Source organism: Plecotus auritus (assembly GCF_963455305.1).
Source record: "Plecotus auritus genome assembly, chromosome: 12".
Classification (NCBI taxonomy): domain Eukaryota; kingdom Metazoa; phylum Chordata; class Mammalia; order Chiroptera; family Vespertilionidae; genus Plecotus; species Plecotus auritus.
The window spans coordinates 7,127,554-7,139,727 of record NC_137778.1 but is presented as its reverse complement, the minus strand read 5'-3'; the positions used below and the strand labels follow the sequence as shown (position 1 = coordinate 7,139,727).

The 12,174-nt window shown below is 41.3% G+C and overlaps 1 protein-coding gene across 2 annotated transcripts in view; it reads left to right on the top strand.

Annotated features, from left to right (window-relative positions):
- COPA (COPI coat complex subunit alpha) overlaps positions 1–12,174 on the top strand; it is a 46,719-nt gene that overhangs the window by 13,158 nt on the left and 21,387 nt on the right. For both annotated transcript variants that reach the window (XM_080647898.1, XM_080647897.1), the window contains exons 7-10: positions 5,236–5,345; positions 8,100–8,199; positions 9,436–9,571; positions 10,535–10,617. In XM_080647898.1, coding sequence (XP_080504024.1) covers positions 5,236–5,345; positions 8,100–8,199; positions 9,436–9,571; positions 10,535–10,617 — 429 coding nt within the window. The remainder of the gene's footprint in view (positions 1–5,235; positions 5,346–8,099; positions 8,200–9,435; positions 9,572–10,534; positions 10,618–12,174) is intronic.

Sequence of the window (12,174 nt, the reverse complement as noted above, 5' to 3'; positions counted from 1 at the left end):
TTTCTATCTCTCTCTCCCTCTTCTGTCTTCTCTAAAATCAATAAAAAATATATTTAAAAAAAAAAAAAAAGATTCAGGTAGCACAGAAACAAGCCCCTGTGAAGATGGGGACAGTGGGAGAGTAGAACCTCTAGATCATGTGGTGTTTGCAGTTTTCCAAGGTTCTGAATTAGAAGGGAGTGGTATACAAGATTGCACCAGAGGTAGGACAGTAGGACCCGCTTCAGCTAGGGCTTTTGCCATTGCAGTTTTTTGTCAGACTGGCTGGGCATTGTGAAGTATACTCAGATGTGTCCGGCCATGCCAACCAGAGGAGGTAGGCACAGGCACTGTGAACCTGTGCCCTCTCCTCGCTGCTAGTACCAGGGAGCTTATTATTCACTGTCCCAGTAACCTAGCTATGGGTTTTCACTATGTGTACATTCAAAGCGCTTTCTCTGTCTCAAAACGTAGGAGCTCGATAGGGTAGGATCCTAGCTTATGCTGTTCCAGCTGATCAGGGGTGGTTACTTAGAATAGTCTTTCCCAGCTGGGGTTCTGAGAGAATTAAGACTGCTCCAGCCCTAACCGGTTTGGCTCAGAGGATAGAGTGTCGGCCTGCGGACTGAAGGGTCCCAGGTTCGATTCCGGTCAAGGGCATGTACCTTGGTTGCAGGCACATCCCCAGTAGTGGGTGCGCAGGAGGCAGCTGATCAATGTTTCTCTCTCATCGATGTTTCTAACTCTCTATCCCTCTCCCTTCCTCTCTGTAAAAAAATCAATAAAATATATTTTTAAAAAATTAATCAAAGGAAAAATTAAAAAAAGACTACTCCAATACTTTGAGTGACTGTTTTCTCAGTTCTTCCAAGAATGGTATATAACTAATGCCATTCAAGATCATAATAAGTTAATTTGTTACCTGCATAAATTGATGCTTTGACCGCTAGGACTTAATTCTTTCCTAGAGCACTGGGTTGAGAAGAGCCTTATGCTCAAAGAGTTTCCCTGTGGCCTGGCTAAGGCAGTTTGGGCTGTTAGGTGGATGGATTCTCGCTAATGATCATGAAATGCTCAAGGCAAGAAGTGTTTTTCCCTTTTGTAGGCCAGAGAACATTTTTGCATCAGAATTAAGGCCCTTAAGTCAGAGAAGAGAGTATGACCTCAATTGGGGTTTATACTTGCTCTTGAATGTGTGGAGTGCATGGGTTACTATGTAATAACACTACAATTGCTCTTCTTAGTATCTGTGATATTGAAAAGTTTGTGCTAGCAGCTGTACTAATGTTAAAGCTCTCTTAACCATTCTTGTTTTTCTCTACTCAAAACCGTTCTGATTTCCAAAACCCCTTAACCAGAGTGTAAGGAGATGCTTTGGTATTAACCAAATGGAAGGAGCTTTTGGGTCCAGCCGTGGGCAAACTACGCCGTTCGGCTGTTCTATCCGGCCCGCGGAGCCGAAAGAGCGGAGGGTTCTCTTGCTCTCCCCTCCGCTCCTTTACTTTGAATTTATATTAGTTCACACAAACACTCCATCCATGCTTTTGTTCCAGCCCTCCGGTCCATTGTGGCCCTCGAGTCAAAAAGTTTGCCCACCCCTGGGTTGGACTTTTACATCTTTTCTAGAAATAAGCATACTCTTTTAAAAAACGTATGTTTTTATTGATTTTAGAGAGCGAGGAAGGAAGTGGGGGGGAGAGAGAGAGAAACATTGCACGCCCCCAATTGGGGGTTGAGCCCACATGTCCCCTGACCAGGAATCGAACCTGTGACCTCTTAATGCATCACTCAACCACTGAGCCACACTGGCTGTGCAGCCTACCTTTTTTAGCACTTATTTTAGCCTGAGTTCCAATAAGTCTGAACACGGGAAGAAGAATTAGTTTTCAGGTCTGTTAGGGACTGGAGCTAATATTTCTAGGAGAGGAAACATTAGTTCTGAGTCAGAAAATGAATACCCTCACATCTAAAGAACTGTTCAAAATTCTAATTTTTCTGAGTGTCTGAAAGGGGATACTCTGAGCCAGGTAAGCAATAAGTAAACAGATCTTTAAAGGAAAACCTGTCTTCTTGATACCTCTCCCATGAGAATTGTGCCCATGGTGCTTAGCTTAACCTGAGTCTTTTGTGTTAGCCTGGCAAAATAAATATTTACAAATAGGGATAGATTTAGAAGACAGATTGCTTTTTACCTTCAGCGTCCTAGTAAATTGAAATTATCTTAGTGTGCTTACAACTTTGCATGTCAAGCCCTTGCAATGCAGGCGTAATCTTTGCAATGACTACTAAAGTATTAATTTGGTGCCAGCTTCTGTCCTCATCCGACTCTCTCTTCTTACTACTTCCTCTGGTCCCCACTGGGAGGTATGCATCAAACTGGTCCATTCTGAGAGTGTCCTCTCCTCCCTCTGGATTTGAGTAGCTGCTGTAGAAATTTTCCATCTGTCCAGTCCCCGTGACTTGTCGAAGGCTCAGATATTTCCTTTCTAAGCATCTTTTCACTGCCCATAAATATTCATCTATCTATATATATATATATATCCTTCCCTTTTCCTGAACCATCACAAGCAAGTGCAACAAAGGCTTCCGTTCTGTAATACAGCCTTTCCTTTTCATGTGTTTGTTGAAGCTTATTGGAGGTGAAGATCTTCACAGCTATCTGTTTTTATATCTTTCTTTGAATCTGTTTCATACCCCAGACTCAGAAAAAGTTGACAGATCCCATTAAAGGGACAAGTGAAATAAGTGAAAGGAGGCACCTCTGTGATGAGGTATTTATGAAGCTTTGGGAGAGTGCTTCTTTTTTTTTTTTTTAAAGCATTGGCTTTCTTTCTCCTTTCCTATTGGCTGAATGCTCATCTTGGGCAGGAGACAAGATAATTAAAACTGCCATGTCCTTTTAAGCACTTGCTTCTCCAGTGCTGATGTTTACATGCCACTGTAATAGAAGAGAGATTATAATTCTGATACAATGAAGATAAGTATTATCATTGGACTTAAATGTTTATATTTTCCTACGGGTGTCAAAATTTAGGCTTAAAACTATTTAGATTTTATTTTCAGTGATAGCTTTTATTTTCCCCTCTATATTAGAGATTTGGTTTTTATTCTACAAATGCTAGGTAGTTCCATTTTCCTCTTTGCCTCCCAAAATACTTTAAAAGATATGATTTGAGTTCCAATTCTATTATTTCATTTATAAAATGAGTATTAATCACATAACATATGTTAGAGTGCTTTGAAAACCACAAAGGTCTTTTCAAATGTAAGATGGTAATATTGTTATAATTTTGATTTTGACTATAATGCAAATAGTTAGCTTTTGAAGATAAGTGTAGTTTTGCCATAAATGTGGATCTTATACAAATATGACTCCTTTTCTTTTTAATACTTTATTTTTCAATTATAGTGATGTACAATATTATATTCATTTCCGTCATTAGACATTTATAAAGCTAAGTGATTATCCCAATAAATCTAGTACCCATCTGACACCCTATATAGTTATTACAATATTATTGACTATATTCCCTGTGCTGTGCTGTTTATACCCATGAATATTCTGTAGCTACCAATTTGTACTTCTTAATCCCTTTACTTTTTTCACCCATCCCCACAACCTCCCTCCCATGTGGCAACCCTGAAAATGTTCTCTGTATCTATGAGTGTGTTTCTGTTCTGATTATTAGTTTGTTTTTTAGAGTTCACATTTAAATGTAACCACATGGCATTTCCCCTTTTTCTCTCTGACTTATTTTATTTAGCACAATACTCTCTAGGTCCATCATGTTGCAGATGGCATAATTCCATTCTTTTTTATGGCTGCAAATAAGGTTCTTTTTATCCTGGTGTCTTTTTTCCATTTTTTTCAAATTATGGGCTAATTTCTCCCAATGAAACTAGCCTCCAAATGTTTTAATGGCAAAGTACATGTATTCAGATCTATCACCAGTCTTTTAAGCAAGAGCTTAATGGGACATGACAGTTTGAATTATTTTGTCCCTTGCCCAAGAGACAAGTAGAAGACATGAGTACACTGTTTGAATAGTTTATAGTTTTACAGTCTCTTCCACCAAATAGCTGTTTTATATTTAATAGGTCTAGTTTCCTAAACTCCTTTGGAACTTCCTATGAGTTGCCTAAAAGCTCCCAGTTTGGGAAACACTGATCTGTAGCCATCCCAAGTGGCTCTTCTTTGAAAATTGTTTGAGATGATAGAAGAAAAGTTGCTATAGTTTTCATAAAGTTGAAAATGGAAAAGTAGAAATTGAATGTTTACCTCTTGAGGCCACATTTCAAGAACAGAAATGAGGCCAAAACCGGTTTGGCTCAGTGGATAGAGCGTCGGCCTGCGGACTCAAGGGTCCCAGGTTCGATTCCGGTCAAGGGCATGTACCTTGGTTGCGGGCACATCCCCAGTGGGGGGCGTGCAGGAGGCAGCTGATCGATGTTTCTCTCTCATCGATGTTTCTAACTCTCTATCCCTCTCCCTTCCTCTCTTCCTCTCTGTAAAAAATCAATAAAATATATTTTTAAAAAAAAAATAAAAAAAAAAAAAAGAACAGAAATGAGCATTATCTCAAGTAGACAATTATATATATATATACACACACACACACATACGTATACATATATATTTATTTTTTTTATTCTTTTTTTATTGTTTAAAATATTACAAATAGTAGTACATATGTCTCCTTTTTTTCCCCTATTGACCTTCCCCTGGCCTCCCCTATCCCCCAGCACATGCCCTCACCCCACCCCCCAGTGTCTTGCGTCCATTGGTTATGCTTATATGCATGCATACAAGTCCTTCGGTTGATCCCCTCCCCAGCCTTCCCGCTGTAATTTGACAGTCTGTTCGATGCTTCTCTGCCTCTGTATCTATCTTTTTGTTCATCAGGTTATAATGTTCTTTATTATCCATAATCAAGTAGACAATTCTTGAGGTGAGGTTTGTTGAAGAAGTTAGCTGTGGTAGAAGTTTGGATTGTCCTCTGAGAAGAAATCCCAAGTGGCTCTGTTCAGTGTTAAGGGAGCAAAAGAGAAGACAGTGAATGTGCTTCAACATTTTGAACATTTTTAGAAAGAGATAGGAGCTCTTGAGTATCTCTTCTTCAGTCTCTCTAAATTTCTTCCTCCCTCCCTTTTTGTTAATGTTAGTCTATCACTGCCTTTCTGTGCTTCTGTTACTGTGCTCTTTCTGGTAACATTGTAGTATGTACATCTTTGATCTCACTCCTTATCCCTTCATAGGTCTAAGGAAAAAAAACTTGTCCCCTGGCGCAGTGGAGTCGGATGTGAGAGGAATTACTGGCGTTGATCTGTTTGGAACTACGGATGCGGTGGTGAAGCACGTACTGGAGGTACTTCTCTTTACAGCCACCGCTGGGTATGGGCTCTTTTCCACGGAAACAGTGACGGTGTGTCATTCACGTGCTCATTCCTTCAGCAAAGGTTTATGCAGTGCTTACTAAGTACTGAGCACTGTTTTGAGGCACTGGAAATAGAATAGTAGGTGAGCCATCAGAAATGAAGCTTACACGCCACGTAAGGGAGAATTATGTTATCTTATAAAAACAGTGCGAAGAGGGAGAGAGCTGTCTTAGGCTCCTTCACCATCCCAAAGCAGAGCCCATTCTCTTGTAAGGGAGGACAGGGTGGTGGTGGTGTGGTGGTGGGTTTAATTAGAGTTATTGAGATCCAAGAATTTTGCTGAAATAAGATTTAAAAATGGAAATGTAGAACAACTAAGCAGTTTTCCAAAGTCCATGTGTATTTAGTAAATAGATTTGAACTTGGATCTGTCTGATTCCAAAACACACGAACTTTTCACCACACTGTATCTCTCAAAAATGCTGCTATTTTGAAACTGCCTTATTTATAATTATGTCACAATTCAGAGTACAACTATATACACTGAGTGGCCAGATTATTATGACCACCTGATGTTTGTAGTCAAATTAGCCGTACACTGCATCGTATGGGATATGGAAGCCGAAGGCCTGTTCGAACACCTTTGCTGTCTGCAGTTACCAAGATAAAACGTCTCCAATTCGCACAGGAACAAGGATTGGACAGTCGAGCATTGGAAAAAAGTCATGTGGTCCGATGAATCACGTTTCCAGTTGCATCATGCAGATGGCAGAGTGAGAATTTCACGGAAACAGCATGAAAGCATGCACCCCACATGCATGAGTACAACCCTTCAAGCTGGTGGGGGCAGTGTTATGGTTTGGGTCATGTTTTCATGGCATGATTTGGGCCCTTTAATTCGTGTGGAACAATGTCTGAATAGCACAACATACCTAAGTATCGTTGCTGATCAAGTTCATCCTATCATGTTGATGGCGTATCCCAATGGAAATGGCTTCTTCCAACAAGACAATGCGCCATGCCACGGTGCTCGTATTGTGCAGGAGTGGTTTCAAGAACATGAGGGAGACTTTACCTTGCTTAGGTGGCCCCACAATCACCAGATCTCAATCCAATTGAGCATTTGTGGGACGAAGTTAAAAGAGCCATCAGGCAGCTGGTTCCACAACCACCAGATCTCACAGAACTGGACAGTGCTATTCATCAGGCATGGTGTCAGATTCCTCGCATCACCTTTCAACATCTCGTGGAGTCCATGCCAAGAAGAATCGCTGCAGTATTAAAGGCAAAAGGTGGCCCAACGAAGTACTGATGGGGTAGTCATAATAATCTGGCCACTCAGTGTATATAGGATATAGTATATCTTAAAATCAGCAGCACTTGCCCGGCCAGCGTGGCTCAGTGGTTGAGCATCAGCCTATGAAACAGGAGGTCACGGTTTGATTCCTCATCAGGGCATATGCCCGGGTTGTGAGCTCAATCCCCAGTAGGGGGCATGCAGGAGGTAGCCGATCAATGATTATCTCTCATCATTGATATTTCTATCTCTCCCTCTCCCTTCCTCACTGAAATCAATAAAATATATTTTTAAAAAAATAAGTAGCACTTAAACTTAGTGATCTGAAGATATTTTTTAAATACGTTTTTATTGATTTTTTTAGAGAGAGGAAGAGTGAGGGATAGAGAGATAGAAACATATCAGTCGGCTGCCTCCTACAAGCCATCTACTGGGGATCAACCCCATAACCCAGGCATGTACCCTGACCAGGAATCGAACCAGTGACCTCTTGGTTCATGGGTTGACGCTCAACCATGAGCCACACCAGCTGGGCTGAAAACTTTCTTATACTCTGAAAACTTACTGACCCCAAATTGTCTTTGTTAATGTAAGTTATAGATGTCAATTTTTACCATATTTGAAATTAAAATTAAGAACTTATAAAATATGTAAGTACACATTCCATTAGCCATCAAAGCAATGGCATCATATGCATGTAGCTCTGGAAAATTACACTTAAGATAGACTAGAAATGAAAAGGCAAATAATATCTTAGTTTTATTACAAAAATAGTTTTGATCTTGCAGATTTCCTAAAAGAATCTTGATTATTATCCAATTTTCCAACTATACTTTGAGAATTTTTTCATCTACATATATATAAAAGCCTAAGTGACTGGCCAACCGGCCAGTAGCTATGACGCACACTGACCACCAGGGGGGCAGACGCTCAACGCAGGAGCTGCCAAGCTGCGGTCATTTGACAGTGCGGTTCTCAGATGACGCACCCGGAACCAGAGAGGAGGGAGCCTGATTCCAGGCTGCATCACATGAGAACTGCCCTCTCACAATCCAGGACCCCTCGGGGATATTGGAGAGCCGGTTTCAGCCCGATCCCTGCAGGCCAGGCCGAGGGACCCCATCGGTGCATGAATCCATGCACCAGGCCTCTAGTTAAGTTATAAAATTGGCCTTTATTCTTAAGATGCTATAGTTAGTTGAAATTTATAAATAGGTAATAAAAGAAGGTAGTATATCACAAATGCAAATGAAGCTGAATATGGGAATAGAACTCCCATTAGAATTTGGGGATAATATTAGATAGATTGACATAGTAATAGTCCCTTTAGTCTTTTCATATGAAGAATAAAAATCAGAGAAACTAATCAACATGATTCATTAGTTTGCTTTGAGTAATGGACATAAAGCTTTTTAGAAGAACCACTCTTTCCTCATTTTTTCCACAGGGTCATGATCGTGGAGTAAACTGGGCCGCCTTCCACCCCACTATGCCCCTTATTGTATCTGGGGCAGATGACCGTCAGGTGAAGATCTGGCGCATGAATGGTTAGTGAACAGTGATGGTATTACCATGATTAAAAAATTGATTGCTGGCCAGGCCAGTGTGGCTCAGTGTTTTGAGTTCGACCCATGACTGGAAGGTCATGGTTCAATTCCCAGTCAGGGCACATGCCCGGGTTGTGGACTTGATCCCCAGTTAGGGGGCATGCAGGAGGCAGCTGATTGATGTTTCTCTCTCATCGATGTTTCTATCTCTCAATCCCTTTACCTTCCTCTCTCTGAAATCAGTAAAAATATATTTTTTAAATTGATTGCTGGCCAGCAAGGTGATGCAGCCAGGTCTTCTGGACTTAGAGACCCATTTTCTTACCTTAGATGGTTATGCTAATCCCAGGAGCATAAAAATTTCCTCATTCCCTGTTTTCTTGTGATGGCATCCTGATTTTGAGGCGTATAAACACAGTTAAGAGTAGGAATTCATTCATTCAACAAATGTTTATTTTTAAATTAAATTTATTGGTCTGACATTGGTTAATAAGATTATATGGGTTTCAAGTGTAGATTTCTGTGATACGTGATTTGTATATTGCATTGTGTACCTACCACCAAAGTCACATCATCTTCCATCACCTTATATTTGGCTCCCTTAACCACCCCACACCCCTTTCATCTGGTAACCACCATACTGTTGCCTGTGTCTGTGTGTTCCAGTTTTATAGCCCACATTTTTCAAGGCTCTGGAGATACATTGGTGACTAAAGCAGATAAAACTCCTGCCATATGGAGCTTATATTTATTTCCTAATGACAGCTAGTGACAAGTAAAACAGGGTAAGGGAATACATAATAATGGAGAAGATGTACTATAACTGATAGGAGGGCCAAAATATAAGAACAAATAAATATGTAAAGTTTCAGCCCACCTGGGGTGCTCAGTGGTTGAGCATCAGTCTATGAACCAAGAGGTCATGGGTTCGATTCCCAGTCAGAGCACATGCCCAGGTTGCAGGCTTGATCCCCAGTAGGGGGTGTGCAGGAGGCAGCCAATCAATGACTCTCTCATCATTGATGTTTCTATCACTCTCTCCCTCTCACTTTCTCTCTAAAATCAATAAAAATATATTTAAAAAATAAAAAGATTCAGAGGCTTAAACGAAGAAAATTGCCCTATTAAAAAGAAGTTGCGAATTTTATACTTTGTGGTACCAGTATACCTTAGCATTTGAATAGAGGATCTCAGAATTCCAAATCCCAAATGACCTCTTTTTTTTTTGTCCTTCAGAATCAAAAGCATGGGAGGTTGATACCTGCCGGGGCCATTACAACAATGTGTCTTGTGCTGTCTTCCATCCTCGCCAAGAATTGATCCTTAGTAATTCTGAGGACAAAAGTATCCGGGTCTGGGACATGTCTAAACGGTAAGGGGATTATAATGTAGTGGTACCAAACCCAGGGGACGCCCCTTTCTCTTACCCTCTCTCTTTTTAAAAATTAAATTAGAATACTTATGTTTGTTTCTCATTGTCTTCAGCATATAGCATATAAAGAAGTCAGATCATTCACAGTCATACCTTGGAGATGTGGGTTCAGTTCCAGACTGCCGCAGTCAAGTAAATATGGCAATACAATGAGAAACACAAATTTTTTTGTTTCCCAGTGCATACAAAAGTTATATTAACCATCAACTGAGCCTGTTGGTAAAATGGCATCAATAGACTTGCTGGATGCCGGGTTGCTACAAACCTTCAGTTTGTTAAAAACAGTATTTGCAAAGCACAATACAGTGAAGCTTGATAAAACTAGGTATTCCTGTATTATGAAAACGTGAAGGGACCTAAAGATCAACCAACATTTAAAATTTTTCTATTAAGTAGAAATCTCCACGTGTATTTTTCTCTTAAATTTAAGCATGTTCTTCTGTAGCTAGAAAAATAAGAAATATGAAGTGAAAGCAGTATAGTAGAAAATTGTGACAAATAGAGAGAAATTGAAATATCAGAATAATAGAGTCAGTTTGGAATTTCCTCCTGTCTCTTGTTTTTTGGGGTTTTTTTTGGTAGAATTTATCATGACTACCTTTATTTAAGATATTTAGTATACTGTTACCGATTTAAATTAGCATTTTGGCTTACCACTCAATACTCTCATATATGACTAGAGACCCGATGCACAAAATTCATGCAAGGGGCTTGGCCCTCACAGCTCTGGCTGCCCCGGCCCTCATAGCAGCCCCAGCTGCCTCGTGTCCCCGCCCACTGGTCATTCTGGAAGGTTGTTTTGCCCTCTGGTCTAATTAGCATGTTAGCTCTTTATTATATAGGATGGGCTAAAGATTCCTCAGAAATTAATCTTTTTTCTTTGTGCATCTTTTATTTTCCTAGAACTGGGGTTCAGACCTTCCGTAGGGACCACGATCGTTTCTGGGTCCTAGCTGCCCACCCCAACCTTAACCTCTTTGCAGCAGGTAAGGGCCGCATCTTTTCTTTTATTTCCTTGTTTTAGTTCAAAGTTTATAAGACTTGACAGTGATTCTCCATTAGCCTTGTCTCCAGTAAATGCATAGTAGGGTGACAAGGAGAAATAGAATTCTCAGAGCCATGTTGTTGAGGCTTTCTTCCTTTTTTCCTCCATACCTTCTTGGAGTAGTATTCTTGCAGTGTTCTTTCTTTACCGAGAGCCATTTAACAGTAAAGCCCATTAGTTCCAGGAGGCTTAGGAGTGTAATACTGGACACATGGATTTCTTAGACTGAGGAGCTAGAAGCTGAGTTTTATTCATTTAGCAAAAATATACTAGTGTCAGGCCCTAGTGTGGGTGCTGGTGATATAGCATAAACCAATGTCCCTTACTTGATGGAACTTTTATTTGCAGTGAAGAGAGATAGACCACAACAATATATAGTGAAAAAAGCTTTGAGGAAAGTTAAGCAAAAGTAAGGGAGAAAGAGAGGAATGAGTGTGGGGATTACCAAAAACCATGATGTGAGGGATGCTGACCATGTTTGAAGAACATGCCAATAGGGGCACAGTGAGTAAGGGGCTAAGTATAGGAGGTAAGACCAGCCCAGACTGTGCATGTTACTCTGAAGGGAAAGCCATTGGAAGTGACACAATCTGGCTTATTCGTGGAGAGTAGACTGTAGGGCAAAAGTTGAAGGTTTCTCTAAGAGATGGATGATGCCAGTAGGGAAAAAGCAAAACATTTGTCTAGAACAAAACCACAAAGGCTTTCAAAACTAGCATCTATTTGTTCAGCAGATATGTTTATGTTCTTACTAGAGGCCCAATGCATGAAATTCATGCATGGGTAGGGTCCCTAGGCCTGGCCAGAGATCAGGGCCAGTCTGTGGGGCGACAGGCAGGGTGATGGGGGTTGGGGGGTCCACTGGCACCCGACTTGGCTGGCCTGGGACCTGCGGGCTGGGGGCAGCTACTGCATTGAGCATCTGCCCCCTGGTGGTCAGTGCACCTCATAGCGACCGGTCAGTCCCCCATTCAGTCAATTTGCATATTAGGCTTTCATTGTATCTACACTAATAAAAGTGAAATATGCAAATTGACCATCACTTCGCAACACCCACCAGACAATCAGGAGTGAGTATGCAAATCAACCTGACAAAAAATGACAGCGCCCCTCCCCCCCCGCCACTCCGGGCCTCTGGGCAGCACCCATGCAGGCACGGAGTGGCTGGGCAGGGTGGAACGCCTGCTATGAGAGGGAGGGCGGGGCACGGAGGGAGCTACAGGAGTGGGGCTCCAGCTGGAGCGAAGACTGAAGGCTCCAGCCAGAGCGAAGACTGAAGGCGGCGCCAGAGCAAAGGTCTGGGTCCCGGGTGCCGGAGGAAAACCGGTGCCAACAGCCAGGGGAAGGAAGGCCTATTGCACAAATCTTTGTGCAATGGACTTCTAGTAGGATTATAAACTAAGACTGGGGGAGGATGGAAGTTATTGTAATTCCTCCCTTCAGGAAACTCTATGCATCATGGGGGTGGTAGACATAAACAATTACAGTGTAGGGTGAG